Raw genomic sequence first — 21632 nt, 5'->3', positions numbered from 1 at the left:
GCTGCTGGCTCTTGGCCCCGCTCTGTTAGCTGGCCATCCGTACCCAGAGCAGCGTCTAGCAGGGATCTATCCCGCCAGGCAGAACCGTACACCAGCAGAGAGTCTAGCTTCCCAGATTTCCCGGCCCCTGGGTCTCCTGCACCTTTAAATCTCCCAACCTCCCTGGCCAAGACAGACAGGGTGGGTTGTTATCCTCCTGTTACAGCCAGGGGAAACTGAGGCACGGGGCGATGCATAGAGATGACAGGCCCCTTAGAGCAGCTGCATGGCACCAGCCGTGGGCTTCCCCCCTTTTGGCTGAAGCGCCTCTTCTAGCCGGGATTTGAACACGCTGAGACACAATTGGCCACTTCCTGGGCTCGCCCGGGGGTGGCCTGGCCCCTGCCCGCCCCTTGCACCGCCTGGAGCCAGGATCTCTGATGAGATCCCTCCCGGCCACTGGCGGGTGGCAGCCCTGTCACAGCCCGGCAGGCACGTGCAGCGAGGTGGGGGGTGATTTCAGCGGCTTCCAGCCCATTTCCCCCCCGCACTGTCCCGTGGGCAGACTTAACCCTTTTGTGCCTCCTGCAGCGCATGGGGAAACTGAGGCAGGCGCTGGCGTGGTGGCACCACACCCGACGATTCCCAGCATGTCACGCCCGGTGCCCTCACCTGCCTGCTAGTTCTGGGGGGGCCGTGGTTGCCGTTAACAAGCGACACCCGGGGCCACTCGCCTAGAAAAACAGCCTTGGTCCTCCAAATCCTCCCAGGGAGTCGCGAAGGGCCGTGGCCATCGGTTGCTCAAAGCTGGGCCCTGACCGGAGGCTGGTGCTCGGGCGGCTTCCCCAGGCCGCTGGGGAAGTGAAACCGAGTCACGAAACTGAGGGGAATAGAAAGAACCAGCGCCTGGGTGCAGCCAGCCTCGAAATCCCCACCGGGGGTGGGGAGCAGCTCCTGATCCCTGCGTCCGGGGGCCATGCGGGGTCGGCCCAGGCTGGCTGCAAGGGTTGGAAAAATCCCCTTGGCGGGAGAGTCTCCGCCCGCTGCGTGTAACACAGCCGGGGCGAAGGGGGGCCTTGTTCCCCGACGGTCAGTACCTCCCGGGGGGCGAGGAGTGAAGAACGGGCTCTTTCTAACAGGCTTCGAGCGTGGATCTGCTCTGGGGAGCGTCAGGGCAGTTCGCCAGCCGGCCTGGCGCAGCCTGGATGGTCTCCACGGTCTCCTTGGCCTTGGAGCTGTGACTCCAGCAGATCGGGAAGCCCCCGCTGGGTGTCAGGACTCCTGGGTTCTGCAGGGCGCCTGGGGCGCAGCTCCCCCCTCCCTGGCGAGGAGCTCCCCCCGTCAGGCTCAGCTGGCCCCAGCCTACAGCTGAGCCATGGCGTTGGGTCCCTTGTCCAGCTGCACCGGGGTGGTGGATCAGGGCCGGGAGAGTCACCGGGCTGGGGAGATTTGGGGGGTCATGGGGAATCTGGGGATGCATATTGGGGTGTCACTGAGGGGGATGAGGTCGCCAGCACCTCGCTCAGGCCCTCGAGCTATGGGGAGGGACCCAGGCCTGTCAATTCCTGAGCCAGGCACCGACCCCCCCCCCGACCCCCATTCCTGCCCCCCTGGAGATGACATGGCACTTCAGTTTTTATCTGTTGGGGGGCAGATGTCACCATCCAGCCCCCACCCTCCCCACTGATGTTACCCAAATAACAAATGTGTCGGGATCTTTTCAGGGGATAAGGCAACAAGCCACGTTTATTGTGAACGCAGAAACTTGGGAAATAGGATCAAAGAAAAGAAAAGTATCAACCCTGGAACAACATCGACATTGTGCTTTACCTAGTGAAACAGCATCAATAATGATGCAGACACCAGGAAAACAGCACTAACACTGGATCAATACCACAATTACACAGACGTGTTTCAACTGGTGCTTTCATTCACACACACACACACACACACACAGGGAAACACAAACATACACAGGGATCTTCCAGATGTCGGAGTTACCAGCCTCTCGGTGCTCGGGGCAGTCACTGGCCAGGTGACTGGAGCACGAGGGTGAGGAGCAAGGTCCTGCCGCTGCGCACCGGTGCTCCCGGCTGATGTGATGCTGTTGTGGACCCGAACCTCCAGCCTTCCTCTTCTTGTCCCCTTTGACAGGGAAAGGACCCACGGCAGTCTGTGGGTTTTGCTCTGTCCTGCTGCAACTGTATTTGGTGCGATTCTCAGTCACCCGCATTCTTGCAAGCCTGACCCGATTTTGTCCTTTGAAATGGGCTGGCTCCACAGCTCTCAGGGTGGCTCCTCTTCCGCCAGTTGATCATCTTCGCTCCTTTCTTTTTCCCTCAAGCCTTCCAGGTGAGGCTGGTGTTTTCCACGTCCCTCACTCAGACCCATTCTTCAGTCACTCTCCCTGTCTGCACCCACCACAGCTGCTCAGCCATTCACACTCAGTCACTCCGGGCCAACTCCCGGCCGAAGAAGTCACAGATTAGTTTTAAAGCAAACCTGATTTCTTTGTTGCCAGTGTCAGTTTCAATGGCCAGTGGAGATCTCCCATTGCCCAGTGCGGCTTTTTATACCTACAAATGTCTTGAACGTGAGTAGAAGTAACAGATGAGATGGTCTGAAAACAAACAGACTCAGAGGAAGTCAGTGAACGTTTCAAAGGGTAAAAACACCGGAGTCAGCTGAGGTTTTAACTCTTGATTCACGTTACAGGGGGTCCGGCTGAAGTGTCTTTTGATGGGGCGGGGGGGGGGGGTGTGGTTCGGGGGGGTGGTTCTCGGTAGGAGGGGGGGTTGTGTTTCGGGGGGGGGGGGGTTGTGGTTCTGGTCTTTCATGTATTTCTCAAAAACCAGACTGGGCCAACACTGATACCCCCATGCCCTGCCCCACTGAGCCCCATAGCCCCACCCCAGGGACCCCACGACCCATTCCTCCATGCCCCACACCACTAGCCCTGCCCCACCTGCTTCCCCCCCCCCCCCCCCCCGCGCGGTGCGTCCGGCGGAACCTGAATCGAAACCGAAACGGGCTGGAGCCTGGAGAATGGATCAGCAGAAACGAAACTGACGGGGGGGGGGCGGCGGCTATAAAGGGAGCGGAGCAGCGGAGCCGAGACCATCGGAGCCCGGGACTCCAGCGACCCCCGGCCGGCATCAGACCCCGCCGAAGAGCGAGTGAGGTGGGACCCAGCCGAGACCTGGGGGAGGGGAGGCTGGAGCTGGGACTCCTGGGTTCTCTCCCCGGTGCTGGGAGGGGCAGGGCGGGGCGGGAGTCAGGACTCATCCCTCCCTGGCTTTACCACTCACCTGCTCTCGACTTGGACCTTATACAACGTCCTGCCCTGCTCTGTGCCTCAGTTTCCCCTCCCAGCTGGTGTCTAGTTAGCCTGGGAGCTCTTTTGAGGCAGGGACTGGCTCTCGCCCTGGGGGTGGGCCGTGCCTGCCGTGATGGGGGGGGGGATCTCACATGTACCCTGCCTTGAGGGAGGGGGCAGCGAGCGGGAGTGGGGGGGGTCCCTGCTTTTAACACTCCCTTCTGTTTTCTGGTCTGCAGATTTCACCATGTCGGCAACAGAGCCCAGGAGGTGGGTGCTGGGATTTCGGGGCGTGGCGGGGTGGGTGGGGGGGAAGGAATAGCCCGGCAGGTTTGGCAGCTCTCACTCCGTCAGGCCGGAGAACGCTGGGACCCTGCTCGCCCCTCGAGTGCGGCTGTGGCTAGCCTGGGGTGCAGGGCTTGGCCCTGCGTGGGGGGTGGGATAACCCGCCAGGCCGAGCCGGCCCCTCCATCAGGACTGGGCTGCTGGCCCCAGATTGGGATGAAGCTCCTCCGCCCCCCACAACTCCCCACTCGAGTTCACCGGGGGCTCCCTTCCAGCACGGACCGGGCCCTGGCTGCGGGAACCCGGCTGAGGCAGGCTCTCTGGGCATCTCTTGGGCAGCTCCCAGCATCTAGCCCCAGATGGAGCAGGGCTGGGAGCCAGGACTCCTGGCTTCTCTCCCTGGCTCTGGGAGGGGAGGGGAGTCTAGTGGTCAGAGCAGGGGAGGCTGGGAGCCAGGACTCCTGGGTTCTCCCCGCCTGCATTCTGTATCCATGCCGGAGGGCCACCTGTCCTGCCCTGCCCTGGAGATTTTTCCATGGTCTCTGGCTACTCCCAGATTTCCCATGACCTGCCATGTGGTCACTCTGCCACTTTCCCCACCCCCTGGGCAGACTTTCCCTGTGCACCCCCTGTCCCCCCCAGTCTCCCATGGTGCCCTGCTCCGGTTCCCTACCTGGTGCCGGTCCACGTGACCCTCCCCCGGCAGGGTGGGCACATGCCATGTGCCTGCCCCGGGATGTCCTCATCAGCATCAAAACATGGGCCAGAGGAAATTTCTATAGGGCCGGTGCCCAACTGCTTGAAAGACCAGACCCCGAGAACCGTTATCAGTGGGTCGCTGTCCGACCGGGAGGGCGTCTCTGGGGGTAGGGGGTCCCGCTGGGTCTGCCCTGGGGCTGGGACCTGTCAATATTTTCCCTAACGCCCAAGCCAGGAGCGGTCGGCAGCTCGGGGCAGGGTGGGATTAAGGATGTGAAACGCCCTTAAAGATGGAGAACCGGGCTGAACACCAACGCACCGCGCGGCGGGAGGAGCAGTCTGACCCCCAGCTGCCCGGGGGGCAGAGCGGGTCACACACGGAACAGCAGCCGCCAATGTGCTGCCGCGGTGGGAAAGGCGGATCTCTGCCCGGGGCTGGGTTAGCCGCGGTGTCAGAGGGAACGCGCCCAAGAACCGGGGCCTGGGCCCACTGGGGCAGGGAGTCCGGGCCGGGGCCGGTTCTGAACCATCGGAGGTTCAGAAATCCAGGAATGGTCTATACGGCGTCTACATGACACCCGTCCCCTCCCCGGCTGGCCCACGCCCCGGGCCCCCCAGGCCCTTTGTCCTCCCCGCCCCACCACACCAGCAAAGCAGGGCTCTCCTTCCCTCCCCTACCAGGAGTTCCCCTCATTCCTGCCCCCCTTTGTCCGTCCAGCCCCCAGGAAAGGCCGGGGGGGGGGGGGGTTGTGTGTGTGAAGAACCCCCTTCCCCTCTGGCTTTCCCAGGGCTTGGTCGGGGAAGGGTTAAAATCGCAGCTTCTCCCTCCCCCCCCCCAATTTTTGGGGGCCTGGAGGCAGGGAAAGGGGGAGGGGTTGGTTCTTGGGGCAGCGCGGCCCTCCGGTGGCCGGAGTGGGGATCGCCGTCTGAGCCTGGGCACCCCATGGAGAGGGGGGGTCTGACGGACCCACAGATGCCCATTGGCGGGAGGACAGACAGCCCAGGCTGACCCCTGCAATTGGGGGGCGAGGTGCGTTGAAGATGAAGCAGGACTGCCTGAGGATGGCTTGGTGACCCCTCCTCTCAGCTGGGGGCAGGATACCGGGTAGATGGGCCCATGGGTCTTAGCCGGGGATAGGGAGCGGACGGGATACCGGGGTAGATGGGCCCATGTGTCTGAGAGATGGGCGATTTATCCTGGTGAGTGACGCTTGTCTCTCTCCCCACACAGGAGGGGGTTCCGGCAGAGGCCCCCCCCGTTCCTCAAATACCTGCAGAGCATCCTGCGCAAGTACCCGGACGGGGGGCAGATTCTGAAGGTGAGTCCTGGACTTGGGGGTTCACAGCAGGACCCCGCAGCACTCCAACCACTAGACCCCGCTCCCCTCCCAGAGCCGGGATAGAACCCAGGTGTCCTGGCTCCCCTGCTCCGTGGAGCCCTGTGGCCCAGGCACCCCAGGCTGGGGGGAGGGGGGGGGGTGTTGGTAATGAGCTGACGGGCCCTGTGTTGCGCCCCCCCCCCCCCCCCCCCCAGGAGCTGATCCAGAACGCGGACGATGCGAGGGCCACGGAGGTGATCTTCCTGTGTGACGAGCGCAGCTACGGGCCCCACAGCCTGGCTGCGGAGGGGCTGCAGAAAGCGCAAGGTATGGGGGGGGGGGGCAGCAGCAGCAGCCCGGATGGGGGGCTGGGCCTGGCTGGGGGCTCGGGGTGACGGATTTGGGGAAGGAAGTTGTGATGGGTGAGGGGCCCTGGGGGGCCAAGGGGGAGAGGGGCTAGGGAAGCGGGGGTCCTGCCCCTCATGCAATGTCTGGGGGTCTGGGGGTCCCCCTCCTCACCCAATATCTCAGGGGGCAGCGGGTCCTGCCCCTCACGCAGTGTGCGGGGGGAGGGTCGGGGGTCGGAGGGGGATCGGGACCGTACCCCTCATGCAGTGGCTGGGGGGGGGTTCGGGGTTCAGAAGATGCTCAGGGCTCTGCCCCGGATGCAGTGTCTTGGGGGACTCGGGGGGGGGGGGGGATTTGGAGGGGCAAGGGGGGGCTTGGAGGCCCGGCTCTCACGCGGCGTCTCTGGCTCCAGGCCCGGCGCTGGTGGCTTACAACGACGGGCTCTTCTCGGAGGCCGACTGGGACGGGATCCAGAGCACGGGCGACAGCCACAAGCTGCGTGACCCTGGCACCGTCGGCCGGTTCGGTCTGGGCTTCAACTCCGTCTACCACCTGACAGGTGAGACCCGCCCCCGTCCCCCTCCCGCCAGGGGGCGCCGATCTCGCTGTGCCGAGGCGCTGGGGGATCCAGGTTGCAGCCCAGGGGGGGAGGGGGTTCTGGGTCCCTGAGGGGATCTGGGGGGGGGACGGCTGCGTCACAACCGGGCGGGCTCCCCGTCTCTCACCTCCTTCTCCCCGCAGACCTGCCGGCCGTGCTGAGCGGCCCCTGGCTGGGCGTGCTGGACCCGCAGCGGGCGGCGCTGGCGGACGGCGGGCAGCAGTGGCACCTGGAGGAGACGGCGGAGCTGGCCGACCAGTTTGCGCCCTTCTGGGGGGCGCTGGAGGCCATGGGGCACGGCAAGGGGGCCCCAGCGGCTGGCCACTTCCCCGGCACCCTCTTCCGCTTCCCGCTGCGCCGCGAGCCCTCCGGCATCTCGGATAACCTGTACAGCCCCGAGCGCGTCCGCCAGCTCTTCCTCGCCTTCCTCCACGACGCCCCCGCCTGCCTCCTCTTCCTCCGCCACGTCCGGCGCCTGGCCCTGAAGGTGGTGGACGGCCAGGGGGCCACCACAGAGCTGCTGGAGGCCACGGCCACCCCGCGCCCGCTCAACGGGCCGGCCTTGATCAAGGACGCCGCGGCCGCGGCGGCCCTGGCCACCACCGCCTGCATCAAGGCCGTGGCTGTGCGTGGCACGGCCACCGAGGGGGACGCAGAGCGCGAGTGGCTGGTGGTCTCGGCCGCCCCCTCCGAAGGCGCCTTCCCGGAGCTGGAGAAGCTGGCGGAGACGCTGGGGAGTTCGCCGGGCATGGCCTTGGCGTACCCGCTGAGTGGCGGCTGTGCCGGACACCTCTGCTGCTTCCTGCCGCTGCCGGCCACGGAGGAGAACGCCACGGGGTTGCCTTTCCACGTCAACGCCCCCTTCCACCTGACGGACGACCGGCGTCACGTCCAGTGGGCCGAGGAAGACAGCGGCGAGGACCGTGCCGCCCGGTGGAACCAGCTGCTGATGGAGGAGGTGCTGCCCCTCGCCTACCGCCAGGCACTCGTGGTGGCGGCAGGTTGTCCCGGAGACCCCTACGGCGCCTGGCCCGACCCGGAGCTGAGCCGGCACCAGCAGCGCTACCGGAGCCTGGCGGGACGGATCTGCCAGGAGCTGTGGGGCATGGAAGCCCTGGTGCCAGCCGGTGAACCCAGCCCGCGCCGGCTCCGAGCCGCCGACGCCGTCTTCCTGCCGCAGAACGGGGCCGGCGAGGCCACGCTCCGGGTGCTGGAGGAGGCCCTGCTGCGGGCGGGCGAGCCGCTGGCCACGGTGCCGGCCCACGTGCGCCGGGCGCTGGCCGCGGGGGGCCCGGCGGTGACGGAGGCCACGCCGGCCTACCTGCGAGAGGTCCTACGACGCGCGGGTCCTGCCCGATACCCGGCTGGCAAGCGGCTGCTGCTGGAATACGTGGCCGGAGACGGGGGCTACAGGGAGCTGGCGGGACTGGAGCTGCTGCCACGCGCCGACGGAGGCTTCTCCTGCTTCGGGGGCGCTGGTGGCGCCATCTATGCCGACAGCGAGGCCTTCCCCAGGTGAGAGATCCCCGGCCCGCACCCGCTGGGGCAGAGGCTGCCCCGGGAGCGCTGCCTCACTGGCCCGTGGCGCCTCCGTGCTGGTGGCGAGGGCAGGGCTGGGAAATGCAGGTTCTGGCGGGGGCCGGGCTTAGACGCAGGGACCCAGTTCACACCAGGGCCCTGAATCAGCCCATGGAACGGGGAACCCACTCCCTGCCCCCCTGACCAGCCAGCCCCCTGCTGTGGGGCCAGATGGGAGCTGGCGCCTCCTAGAGGAGACAGGTCCCCTGTCCTCTCTCCCCCCTGCGCCGCCAGTTTTACCCTCCTAACCCTCTTGATCTGATTGCCCTGAATTTCTGGTTTCCAGGATCCTGCTCCCTGGCCTGGCTGACAGTTTTCTGCCGGAGGATCTGATGCCTGCCCTGCGGACTCACCTGCACCGGATGGCAGAGCAGGGTACGAGGGGACCATCCCTCCCTGGGTGCCCGTCTCTGCCCGTTGCACATGGGGCGACGGGAATGTTGCGTGGTGCTGTTACCCAGTCCCTGGGCCCCACCCCAGAGGCAGCCACGTCTCAGTGCCAGTGTATAACCAGCCCCTGCGCCCCACCCAAGAGGGGCTGCATCACTGAGCCGGGCAAGGGTCCCCCGGATACCAGCCCCTGGCATGCCCCACCCCAGAGGTGCCATGTCTCAGCACTGGGTGAGGGGTCCCCATATAACCAGCCCCTGCACTCCCCCCCAGAGGTGGCTGCATCTCAGCGCCAAGCCAGGGATCCCCGTATAACCAGTCCCCGGGCCCCACCTCGCAGGCGGCTGCATTTCCCGTGGACCACGTTACACTGCTCTGGGTTTGCCCGTGGGACGGGGTGCCGACGCGGTTCTGGTCCGGTTGTGATCCCGGGTCTCTCTGGTTCTGGCAGGGCTGTTCCGGAACCTCGTCTCTCTGGACCCGGCTGTCATTAAGCAGAATCTGAAGGGCGCCCTCCCCCCGGACTGGTTCAAGGCCGGCTCTGCCCACGTGACCTGGTGCCCGGGCGACTCCCCTCGCCAGCCTCCCCGCCAGTGGCTGGTGGCCTTCTGGGACTTCTTACAGCACCACGTCCGCTCCCTGGCACCGTTTGAGGGCCATCCGCTCATCCCCCTCAGCCCGCCGGGCAACGGCGCCCATAGCATCCAGCTGGCGCGGCTCTCTCCCACGCCCACGCTGCTGTTCCAGACCTGGGATGGGCACAGCTTAGCTGAGGATGAATCTGGCCTTCTGGAGGCCCTGGGCTGCACGGTGATCCGCAGCTGGGAATCGGGCCACTGGCACCGCCAGCTGGTAGACTACGTCCTGGCGCCCACGGCCGGCAACGCGCTGAGAGCCTTCGACCACCTGGGCGTGGCTGGCGTGGCTGCCCGGCTGGCCTCCCTGCCCCCAGATCGCGGCAGGATCCTCTGCCAATTTCTCTCCCGGGCGCCAGCTTCCTCTCTCTCCGACCGGCAGGCCGCGGTGCTGGGCAGCTTGCCCATCTTCCAGAAGATGCCCTCCCTCTTGCCCCCTTGCCCGGCTGGGCTGGTGCCAGCCGGCAGCTCCCCAGCTTTGGAGAGGAACACGGTGCCAGCCGTGCCCGAAGACCTGGTGCTGCCGGTGCCCGTGCTGCGGTGCCGGGGCGAGGCGGACCGCCGGCTTTTGCTGCAGACCCGGGACAGCCTGCTTGGCGCGGCGGAGCTGGCGAGCCTGGCGGTGAGGGCGGTGAAGAAGGGGCAGTACGCCCGGCGGGTGCCCGACGCCGAGCGGCTCATGCTGTGGGTGCTGCGGCACGGAGACGCCCTCTTCGGGCAGAGCAAGAAACTGCGGTCTCTGTGCGAGGAGGTGGCCTTCATGGACCGTGGCGGGACCCTGGCACGTGCCAACGAACTCTTTGACCCCGACAATGGGATTTTCCGGGCCCTGCTGAACTCCCTTTGCTTCCCACCCGTGGCGTTCCGGGAGACGGCCGTGCTCCGATCCCTCCGGGCCCTGGGGCTGAAGACGAGTGACACAGCCCTCACCCCGGACCACGTGTTAGAGGCGGCCCAGGATGTGGGCCGGCTCCAGCAGGCCGGAGACGCCCCCGGGGCCATGGTCAAATCCCGAGCGTTGATCGAGCTGTTCAACCAGACCCTGGCGCTGAACCCGTTCTGTCAGAAGAAGCTGCAGCGGCTCCGGGACCTGGCCTGGGTGCCCGCCACCGACCCCACCGAACGCCAGCCGAATGGACCTTTCCTTGCCCCCGAGAGGTTGCGGTCGGCCCGTTACGCCAACCTGGCCGGGCTGGCGATGGCGCTGACGGACGCTTTCAGAGAGAAGGCCGAGGAGAAGCTGGGGCTGGGCCGGCCGCCCCCCCTGGAGAAGGTGGTGGAGAATCTGCTGTGCTTGGCACGGGGGTACCAGCCCAAGGACATCAGGACGGTGATGGTGAAGCTTCACGCCATCTACCAGCACCTGCAGCAGCATCTGGGGAAGTTTCAGGCGGCGGCGTCGTGCGCTGTCATCTGGACCGGTGCTGGCTTCTCCCTCCCAGCCAAGGTGGTGTTGTCCTACCCTGACGGCCTGGACTTGAGTTGCCTGATACCGAGGGTCCCCCAGGAATTGCTGCCTTACCGCCGGCTCTTCCTGGCCTGGGGGGCGCGGGACGTGGTGGGCGAGGAGGAGCTGAGCCAGGCCCTGCGCCGGATGGGGGAGGAGATGGATGGCCGTGCCGGGGGCGGCACCGAGGCGGAGCTGCGGCTGGCGGTCGCCATCCTGGACTGGCTGAAAAGCCGGGGCCACCGCGGCGATGGAGACCTGCCGGTGCCCGTGCAGGTTCCGGGGGGATCCGCCTTCGCCCTGCGCCCAGCCTCGTCGGCCCTGTATTGCGACATCGACCGGGCCAGCCTGGCGGATCTGGAAGGCGAAGACGCCCAGTTGGCCGTGGTCCACGAGGCGGTGCCGCCGGCTACGGCCGCCTTCCTGGGGGTGGCGCTGCTGAGCACCCGGGTGCTGCAGCCGCAGCTGTTCGAGCCCTGGGGGCCCTCCGAGCCCATCACCACGCGGATCTGGAACATCCTGCGGGAGTACAGCGAAGAGGCCGACCTCTTCAAAGAGCTGATCCAGAACGCCGAGGACGCCGGCGCCAGGGCCTGCTCTTTCCTGCTGGATCTGCGATGCCACGGGGGCGGCACGGCCGGGCTGCTGGATGACGGCATGGCTGCCTGCCACGGCCCGGCCCTCTGGTCCTACAACGACGCGGCCTTCACCCAGGAAGACTTAACCAACATCATCCGGGTGGGAGCCGCCACCAAGGAAGGGCAGGAAGGCAAGGTCGGCAAATTCGGCCTGGGCTTTAACACCGTCTACCACGTCACCGACGTGCCCTCCCTGCTGAGCGGCGGGAGCCTCTTGATCTTCGACCCCAACGTCACCCACCTGCGCAAGCACATCCCCAACCCGGCCTGCCCCGGCATCCGGCTGGACCTGCGCAAGCGCCCGGCCACGCTCAGCACCTTCGCCGAGCAGTTCCGGCCTTACCGGGGTTTGTTTGGCTTCCAGCTGCGGGAGCCCTTTGACTTCCCGGGGACCCTCTTCCGCCTGCCTTTCCGTACCGAGGAGGAGGCCCGGGAGTCGCGCATCAGCCAAGCGGCTTTCGGTCCCGACCGGGTGGAGAGGCTCCAGAGCGGCTTCCGGGACTTTTGCCACCTCTTGCTGCTGTTCCTACGAGGGGTGCGGGAGGTGGGGCTGGAGCGCCTTCCCAAGGGGGCCCCCTCCCCGGAGGCCACCCAGCCCTTGGCCAAGCTGTGCCGGAAACGGATCAAGACCCTTGAGGATGCCGGTGACTCCAAAACGGGCCACTCCAGCATCGAGCAGCTGACAGTGCGGTGGGAGTCGGACAGCGCCGTCAGCCACTTCCTGGTCCACACCTGCCTGGGCACCGGAGAGTCCTTGGTACTGTTTCAGCGGGGGATGAGTGATGGGGCCCGGCCCTCGCCCCCCAGCGCCGGCGTGGCTCTGCCGCTCACCCCCACCGAGGCGGGGAAGTGGGCTCCGCACCCGGACGGCTTTGAAGGACGCGTCTTCTGCTTCCTGCCCCTGCCCATCGCCTCCGGCCTCCCCATGCACCTCCACGGGGCCTTCGCCGTCCTCTCCAATCGCAAAGGACTCTGGGAGGCCGCGGCCAAGGGCGAGTGGAACCGGGCGCTGCTGCGGGACGCCGTGCCGGCTGCCTGGCTCCGGGCGCTGAGCCTGCTCCGCGACATGCACCGTGAGGGCGAGCTGGAGGCCTACGAGTATCACACCTTCTGGCCGGACGCTGGCAAAGCCAGGCATCCCTTCACCGAGGCCACGAAGGCCTTCTACCGGGCGCTGGCCACCAGGCGGGACCTGGCGCTGTTCTCCGATGGCCGGCAATGGCGCGCCGTGGACAGCGCCTGCTTCCTGGACTCCACCGTCACCCGTAACCCGCGGGTGGGGCAGACAGCCGCCAGGGTCTTTGCCAAGCTGCTGCCGGAGCCCCTCCTGGCCGTGGAGCTGCCGAACTGGGTGAGAGCCGGCTTCCAGGCCAGTGGCCATGAGGACGCTCTGCTGGCCAACACCTACGACTGGCTGAGGTTCTACCAGGAGATGGTCTTTGCCAACGTGGCCGCGCTGGACGCGCCCGACCGCGACGCCTTGATTCTCCAGGCCTTGGATATGGGCGATGGCGCCGTGGACCAGCTGCTGGCCTCCGTCTCCTGCATCCCCACCACCCCCCTGGGGCAGCTGCAGCCCGTCGGGAAGCTGGTGCACCCCCTGGGCCGAGCTGCCCTGCTCTACGACCCCCAGGAGGGGCGCTTCCCCACCGGACATGGCTTCCTGGTGCCGGCAAGGCTGCTCCGGCTGGAGGGGCTGGGCATGGCCAAGGACGTGGTGCCTATGAAGGAGCTCATGGAGCGAGCCCGCACCGTGGAGGGTCTGTGGCAGTGTGACCGCCGGCGGGCCTGCCAGAGAATCCGCTGCATCCTGGAGCTGCTGGAGCCGCTGTTGGAAGAGGGCTCGGACAACACCACCCAGGTGGCCTTCCGTGCCATCCCCTTCCTGCCAGCTGCTTTGCCGGGTGCCGGCCGCCAGCTCTGCCGGCCCACTGATCTCTACCACCACAAGCACAGGAGCCTGGTGGGACTGGTCCAACCCGTCCTGGCCAGCGAGGACCTGGGAGGGGAATTCAGGCTCTCCAAGGGGCTCCAGGACTTCTTGGGGCTGAGCCTCCAGCCGACAGCCGGCGTGGTGCTGCGGCAGCTGTCGGAGGCCTGCCGGGGCTCCAACGCCCTGCCCAAACTGGAGCTGCAGAAGACGGCGCGGCAGTGTTACGCCTACCTCGACAAGCTGGTGATGGAGCAGCCCCAATGCCGGAAGGAGGTCGCTGAGGAGGCTGCGGCGTTCCCCTTTGTCCTGGCGGGGGCGCACTTCGTGCCGGTGAAGGCGGTGGCCCAGACGCTGTCATTCGAGGCCTCCCCGTACCTCCACCAGCTGCCGAAGGAGTACTGGGACTTTGAGGCGCTGTGGGCGTGCGTGGGGCTGCGAGAGACCTTCGCCTTGGAGAGCTACGCGGGGGTGCTCCGGGAGCTGGCCGGGAAGACGGCCAGGCAGCCTCTCTCCCCGGAGGAGTTGCAGCTGGTGCTGAGGCTGGTGACCATCGGGCTGATGGAGGCCTCGCCGGACGGGCAGCCGGTGGACGCTTACGAAGCTCATGGCCTCCTCTTCCCGGATCAGCAGGGCGTCCTGCGCCCGGTGGCCAAGCTGCACTTTGACGACACCCCCTGGCTGCCCCGGGAGGAGGGGACGCCCTTGTGCCACGGGCGCATCCCCCGGGAGGTGGCCCTGTGCTACGGCGTGCTCACCACCAGGCACCGGGCGCTGGCCCGGGGGAAGATCCGAGGGCTGGAGCTGGCCCCCTGGGCGTCGGAGTTCGGGGCCCGGGAGGAGCTGACCGTGCGGCTGCGGAACATCCTGCGGGAATACTCCTCTTCCTCCCGCGACGTGCTGAAGGAGCTGCTGCAGAACGCCGACGACGCCGGCGCCAGCCGGATCCACTTTGTCTGGGACCGGCGCCGCCACCCCACCCGGTGTGTCTTCTCCGAGGAGTGGGGCAGCCTGCAAGGCCCCGCCCTCTGCATCTACAATGACAAGCCCCTGACCCAGGAGGACATTGAGGGCATCCAGCGGCTGGGCGTGGGGGGTAAAGGCGGGCGGCAGGACATGACGGGGAAGTACGGCCTGGGCTTCAACGCTGTCTACCACCTGACGGACTGCCCCGCCTTCGTGACGGGCGACAGCGCCCTGGGCGTCTTCGATCCCCATCTCCGCTACCTGCCCACGGCCAGCGAGCAGAACCCGGGCGCCATGTTCAGCATCAACGGGGACTTCAAGAAGACCTTCCCCGACGTCTACGCCACCTTCCTGCCCAGCCTCTTCGATCTGAGCCAGGGCGTGCTCTTCCGGCTGCCCCTGCGGACGGCGGAGGGCGCGGCTGGCTCGCGGGTGTGCCAGCGGGTTGTCCACGACGAGGAGCTGGAGGAGATGCAGGCGGCGCTGGCCCAGGAAGCCGAGAGCCTGGTTCTGTTCCTTCGCCATCTGAGGACCGTCGTCTTCTCCGAGATTTCCGAGGGCGAAGAGCAACCGCGGGAGCTCCTGCGGGTGGAGACGGAGATGGAGGAAAGCAGCGTGGCTCTGAGAAGGGCGTTCCAGGAGCGGTTGAGCCAGATGGCCGTGGCGGGCGGCGAGGAGGCCACGCCGGCGAGGGAGGTCTACACGATGAAGGTCTCCGTCTCCCACCGCTCTCAGCTTCCCACCAGCTGGGGCGTGGTGTGGCAGGCCGGGGTGGATGACGCAGCCAAGGAGGAGTCTCCGGACCCGGAGCGCCTGCCGTACGGCGCCGTGGCCGCCTGCCTGGATGCAGCCCTGCTTGGCAGGGCCTTCTGCACCCTCCCGTTGCCGCTGGAGACCGGCCTGCCCGTCCACATCAACGGCAACTTCTCGGTGGACGCGGCTCGCCGCAATCTGCGCAAAGAGGACGAGGGAAGCTGGAAGACAGCCTGGAACGGGTTCCTGATGCAGCAGCTGCTGGCCCCACTCTACTGCCAGCTGCTGGAGTGGCTGCGGAAGAAGCTGGGGGAGGCGCCGTGCTTTGGGACGCTCCCGGCGTGCTGCGAGACGCTGGAGCTGAAGTATCTCAGCTACTTCCCAGCCGTGACGAGGCTCGTGCCCCCGGCCTGGCACCAGCTGGTCAACCGGGTCTACAAGCTCATCGCGGAGACGCAGCAGCCGCTGATCCCCGTGTACCGGATCGAGCCCACCTGCCTCCATCTGCACGGGGCAGAGATGGTGAGAATCACGTGGACTGCACCCAGGGTGGGACGCCTGCTCCAGGAGCCCTTCTTCCTGCTGGAGGAGGCCGACGACACCGTGAGCCGTGTCCTCCAGAGACTCAAGATGAAGCTGGTCCCGGCCTTCCAGGGCCTCTGTCAGATCCATGACGAGTTCATCACGGCGGGCGTGGAGGTCCAGACCTTGACTCCTGTATCTCTCCGCCACTTCCTCAAGGCGCTGCCTCTGCACCCGCCCTGCCGGGTCTCGGAGACGCCCCTGAAAGACAAGAACAGCTGCTCCCACCTGCTGGAGTTCTGCCTGGTGGGGCTGCAGACAGGGGACGTCGGCGACCTGGAGGGGCTGCCGCTCTCCGTGACCCACGACGGCATGCTGCGGCAGTTCCGTACCCGGGAGCCGGTGTTCCAGAGCAGCGCCCACCACCTCTTCCCGCGGCAGCAACACCAGTTCCTCGCCTACCACATCGACCACAATCTGCAGCTGCTGCTCCAGGCTGGCTTCCTGAAGGCGTTCACCCTACGGGAGGTGGCCAGGTTCACCCAGGAGGTGCTGGGGCAGCCGGACTGGGAAGCCCGGTCGGAAGAGGCCCGGAGTTGGCTGAAGAAGGTGTGGGAGCTCTTTGACCGCATGATCTACAGAGCCAATAAACACAAGGAAGAAGCTGTGGCCAAGGCCTTCAAAGAGTTGGTTTCCCTCTTCAAAGACTGGGCCATCCTCCCCGTCTGCAGCGACCAGCCTGGAGAAGAGCACCTGGTTCGTATGGCCTCCCTGCCCACCATCATCCATAGGTATTTCAGCGAGGTGGAAAAGTCCCTGGGTAAGCTTGGCTTTGCCAAGCTGGATGTCCAGATGGTCCCCATTGAGATCACCTTCCACTGCATCTGCCCACTCCTGCTACAGACGGCCAACCCCGTTTCGGTGCTGAAGCAGCTGGTCGCTCGGACGGGCCTCCGTTGGCAGGAGCTGAAGTCCTACGAGACCAGCGGGTTGTTGAGGTTTCTCAGTCAGAAGGTGGAGGAGCTGACGGACGACCAGCTGGCTGAGCTCCGGTCCTTGCCTCTGTTCCAGACACAACAGGGGACGTGGGTGGCGCTGGCCTTTTACTGCAACTTCTACATCCTAGACACCAAGATCCCCAAGTCCTCGAAGGCCTTCCAGGCTTTGTACCAGCTGGACCAGCAGACGGTCTTGCTGCAGAACAACTGTCTCCACCAGGAGCTTTCCAAAGGCCTTGGCATTGGCGTCTTGAATGATCTGCAGCAGTTCATCCGCCATCTCCTGCCCCGTCTGCCCCGTCTCCCGGAATCCCAGCTGCTTGAGGCCTTGAGACTGCTCTTCACCATCAAAAGCTGCTACCAGGAGGAATACCAGGCGGAGAAGGAGACCATCATCTCGGCCTTCAGGCCTGTCCGCTTCATCCAGGACAGGCAGGGAGCCCTGCAGCCAGCTTCCTACTTCTACGACAGAAAGGTGCCGCTCTTCCAGACGCTGCGGCTGGATGCCAGGTTTGTGCCTGAGGCGTTCTTCAAGGCAGTGGGGGTCGAGGAGTACAGAGCGAACTCCTTCCTGCGGGAGGTGGGCATGAAGTGGGAGGTCTCGGAAGACGACTTCGTGGAGTTTGCTATGCGGATCGAGCAGCAGGCAGTGCAGATGGGCGCGGCATCTGGCGACCTCCCTGAACAGAGGAAGGCCCTTCTGTTACATCTGCTGTCCGAGCCCAGCAACTCCCTGTCAGACCGCTTCCTGGAGAGGGTCTCCTCCATCCGCTTCCTCACCCCGCAGAGGGTGCCGAACGAACTGGGGAACTTCCATCCGCCCTGCGTCCCTCACACCCAGCCCATGGCCCCCAAGGGTGCTCTGGTGATACCACGGGATGAGGACATGGCCCTGGTTTGGACATCGGCCAGGATCCTGGCTCTGCCGCTTGTCCCTTGCACGAAGGACACTCAGTCCGTGCTGGAGCGTCTGGGGGTGCTGCAGGCTTTGCCGGCCCCGGTGGTCCTGGACAATCTGAAGAACGTGTGCCAGGCACCGTGTGAGACCAAGGAAATGCAGAAGACCAGGACCCGTGTTTTCATGCAGACGTACGGCTACCTGGAGCGCGACTTGAGCGGCTTTGATGCCAGCTGCCTGGCGGGGCTGCCTGTGGTGCTGGTGAAGGAGGAGCAGGTGGCAGAAGCCGGCCAGGTGGTCTTCTCCTTGTGGGACGAGCTGGAGTTCCGGCCCTATCTCTACACCCTGCCCCCGTTGGTGGCCCTCTACAGCGAGCTGCTGCAGAAGCTGGGCGTGGAGCAGGAGCCCTCAGTCCGGCACTACGCCGGGGTGCTGCGCCGGATCCACCGGGAGACCCAAGACAAGGAAGCCCTGCAGCCCAACCTCACCAAGACCGTCCGGCGGGCCACCCAACATCTCTTCCAGCTGCTCAGCCAGAAGAAAGCGGACTTCTCCGGGGTGGAAGATCTGCACCTGCCCTGCACTGACGGGAAGCTCTACCCCTCCAACGCCCTGGTCTTCAACGACTGTGCGTCCACCCGTGTGTGCCAAGCCTTGGAGAGTGCCTTCCTGTTCCTGCTGGACCTCTCCAGATGCCATCTCCCCATTGAAGAATACCCAGCCTGGATGCTGCTGCGGCAGCTGCCCCAGCCCCTGAGGCCCCGGTTCCTGTCTGAGATCGTGGAGCAGCGGCTGGAGGAGACCTCTCTAGAGCTGTGCCCGTACGGCGAGCTCTGCGAGAGACGGAACCAGCTCCAGGGCATCCTGGTGTCTCCCGATTTCCGGGAGGGCTTGGCGGCACTGCTGAGATGGCAGGGGCGGGACCAGCAGGAAGAGGCGGAGACGGCCAGGAGGGAGCGGGAGGTGGCTTTCTCCGCCGAGCAGCTGGAGGTGGTGTGCTGTGAGAAGATCCGGACGGTGATGATGCACCGCGGGGAGCGCCTGGAGGGGAGCCAGGTCTCCCGGAGTGTCCATGTGGTCCTGGATGGTGATGGGAGGCGTCGGGTCTACCTGGAGCACCACGAGAGGATGGGTTGCCGTCAGTTGGTGGACATCCTGAACTGCCTGGCCCGAGAGGTGAACGGCATTCTGGGAGGGGTGCTGCGTTGGAACTCCCTGGGGATCCTCATGCAGATGTTGGCCTGCAAGGACCCCAGCGAGGTGCGAGATGTGCTGGAGGAGAACGAGGTGCCTTTGCAACCCAGCGCCGACCCCGACGCCTACACCCTGCCCAGCCCCGGTACGGAGATCCCCCAGGAGTGGCACGACAGCCTGGACATGAGCATCCTCAACACCTTCGCCCCGGGTGACTACGTGGGTTACCTGGACCCGGCGGCACCCGAGGAGAGCTACCGGTACGTCGTGGTGCTCGAGGTCCTGCCGGGTGGAGAGGTGCCCATGTACCGCATCGACCTGGGAGCTGGGCGCCAGGAGGAGGCGAGCGCCAACGACCTGTACCAGTTCAAGAGAAGCCAGCTGGAGGGCCGCAGCCGGGCGCTGGTGCCGGTGCCGGACCTGCGGCAGCACCAGGAGCGGCGGGAAGAGTGGCACCGCCAGTCCCTGGGGGAGGTGAAGCAGGAAGTGGACGCCAGCCTGGCCAAGATCTGGGAGCTGCCCGAGGGCGAGCGGCGGAAGGCGATCCGGCGCCTCTACCTGCGCTACCACCCGGACAAGAACGTGGGGCGGGAGGAGCTGGCCAACGAGGTCTGCAAGTACCTGCGGGAGCAGATCCAGGAGCTGGAGGAGGGCAAGAAGCCCCGGGCTGCGGGCAATTCCAGCAGCCCCCGGGCCTCGGGCGGCGGGCGTCATCCCAGCAGCCAGCGGGGCTTCTCGGCCTCCTGGCAGGAGTGGGACGGGCAGGCCCAGCGCCACAGGCAGAACCGCGGGGAGTTCACCAGCCAAAAGGGGCGTGGCTTCCGCTACGATTTCTGGTCGTACCACCGGGACGAGGCGGGACGACGCCCGCAGGCCGAGGAGGCCGGGCGCTGGTTCCGGCAGGCCCAGAGCGACCTGCGGGCGGCTGACCACGACGTGGGGCAGCGCTGCACCAACTGGGTCTTCTACAAGGTCTACCGGGCCGTGGAGAAGGCCCTGGCGGCGGCCATGTACAGCCGGGGGGAGCGCTTTGAGCGGGAGCAGACGCTGGCCTGGCTGGCGCAGAAGGTGGCAGCCTACGAGCCCGGGCTGAAGGGGCTGCCGGCCCAGGTGGCCGAGCTGCGCCGCCACGGCATGGATGACAAGACCACGCAGTATCCCAGCTACCACACCCTGCCCACCATCCCCAGTGAGGCCTTCCCAGCCGGGGAGGAGCAGAAGGTCCTGCAGCTGGCACAGGACGTGCTGGATGTGGTGCGGGTGTTTGTGGACCGGCGGTGAGGACTGCTCGGGCACGGTGCCATGGGGATGGTGCTACACAGGGCAGTGAGCACGCCCCCTGGGGGAGCCATCGGGGACTGCACCACTGGGACCAACGCCCCCTGGGGGAGCCATTGGGGACTGCACTATACGGACCCACGCCCCCTGGAGGAGCCATCGGGGACTGCACCACTGGGACCAACGCCCCCTGGAGGAGCCATCGGGGACTGCCTTATACGGACCCACGCCCCCTGGAGGAGCCATCGGGGACTGCCTTATACGGACCCACGCCCCCTGGAGGAGCCATTGGGGACTGCCCCACTGGGACCAACGCCCCCTGGGGGAGCCATTGGGGACTGCACCACTGGGACCAACACCTCCCGGAGGAATTACTAGGAACTGCACCGTCGCACTACTGCTAGCAGCGGGGGCAATCCCCTCCTTAGGGAACCCAGCAGTGACAGCAGCCCCTGGGGAGAGGCACCGGCTTCAAGCTGCCATCATTGCTGGTATCTTAGTGCTGGGAGGTAGGGGAGGAACAGGGGTCTCTGGGGGTGGGGGGTTATCGTAAGGTTGATGCTGTGAAGGTTTGTGGGGGCTGCCCTGAGAGCAGCTTGACTCTATCCCCTTGGCCTCACTGTTTGCTTCCTCTCTGCTCCTGTGCCGGCTGCATTCTGTATTAGGAGGAATAAACCCAGTTACTCCAGAAACTCCAGTTGTGGTGTCAACCCTTCACTCCTGCCGGCCCTCTCTTGGGGGTGGCTGGGTTCTAGCTGCCACATTCCTCCCACCGGGGTCCCTTCACCAAGGCCGGCAGTGACAGAGCTGGGCATGCTACACCCCCACCCCGCAACAACCAGGGCTGGGGCCCTGCCCAGCTCAGAACAGGGGGAGACAGGTGGACTCCATCTCTAGGGCAGGTCAGAGACCACCTAGAATTTGTTGTGTGGTTGGGGAATGGGGCATAGGGCCTCTCCCCTGTAGGGGGCGCTGGCTCCCATATTGCCTCAGGGTGGGGATTGGCTGGCTCAGAGGAGTGGGGCATGGGGCCTTTCTTCTCAGTGGCTGCCGTGGCCAGCTATGGTTTCCAGCTGTTTTGTGGTCCCTGCCCTGAAATGGGTTTGCTGGGTCTCAGTCCAATTCCTAGTGGGATGGGCCACAGCACCTGAGCCCCACTCTGCCCCCTAGAGGTGGGTTCCTTGGGGTGGGAGATGACAGGGAGGACAGGGGCTCACCCTGCCATTGGTTTCTGGGGGCTGCTGACCATGGGGCTTGGGGTCCAGCCCCTCTCACGGTGTCTGCCCTGCGGCACTGCCCTTCCCTGGGGGGCTGGCGGGAATGCGCCATGCTCCAGTTCATTGGGGACTTACCATGAGTTGATTTCCCTCCCCCCGCCAGCTCCATAGGATAGTACAGGCCAACGTACAAGAACAGCGGTGGAAGCAACCCCATTACTCCAGACAAACTACTACACAGCCCCCATTGCCAGGAGAGACCCTATCATAACAAACTAGCACATGGCCTGTTGTTCCTGAGGGGCCTTCTCATAACAAAGCAGTGGGTGCAACCCTAGGTGGCCTGGGGTTTTCAACCTCACTTCCTGTGTCGCCCCCTCGCTTTGGGCTGGCCGGATGGGGGGGGCTATCACACATGAACCTGACGCATGGGTGGGTCAAACGGATCATCTGACTGGGTCAAGTGACCGTCTCATCAGGTTAAGGGCTCACCAGACTGGGCCAGGGGGTCGTTGTGGTGGGTTAAAGGGGTCATCAGGTCAGGTCAAGGGGTCATCACAGTAGGCCGGGGTCATGAGACTGGGTCAAGGGGTGACTGCATTAGGTGAAAAGGGGGCATCAGGCTGGGCCAAAGAGTCATCTGA

General features: G+C 65.9%; 1 protein-coding gene across 1 annotated transcript; it reads left to right on the top strand.

Annotated features, from left to right (window-relative positions):
- The first annotated feature begins 3538 nt into the window (after positions 1–3538).
- LOC137143143 (sacsin-like) lies at positions 3539–20935 on the top strand. The gene is made up of 7 exons (XM_067532768.1): positions 3539–3565; positions 5511–5598; positions 5814–5925; positions 6359–6505; positions 6688–8059; positions 8409–8497; positions 8964–20935. Exons 1-7 carry the CDS (start codon positions 3543–3545, stop codon positions 19772–19774), a joined length of 12642 nt encoding a protein of 4213 aa, XP_067388869.1. The 5' UTR covers positions 3539–3542; the 3' UTR covers positions 19775–20935.
- The last annotated feature ends 697 nt before the right edge of the window (positions 20936–21632 follow it).

This window comes from Emydura macquarii, unplaced genomic scaffold (genome assembly GCF_026122565.2).
Source record: "Emydura macquarii macquarii isolate MOO-44397 ecotype Brisbane River unplaced genomic scaffold, CSIRO-AGI_Emac_v2 contig_3296, whole genome shotgun sequence".
Classification (NCBI taxonomy): Eukaryota; Metazoa; Chordata; order Testudines; family Chelidae; genus Emydura; species Emydura macquarii.
The sequence above is the reverse complement of the archived record's forward strand: the minus strand, read 5'-3'. Positions and strand labels throughout refer to the sequence as shown.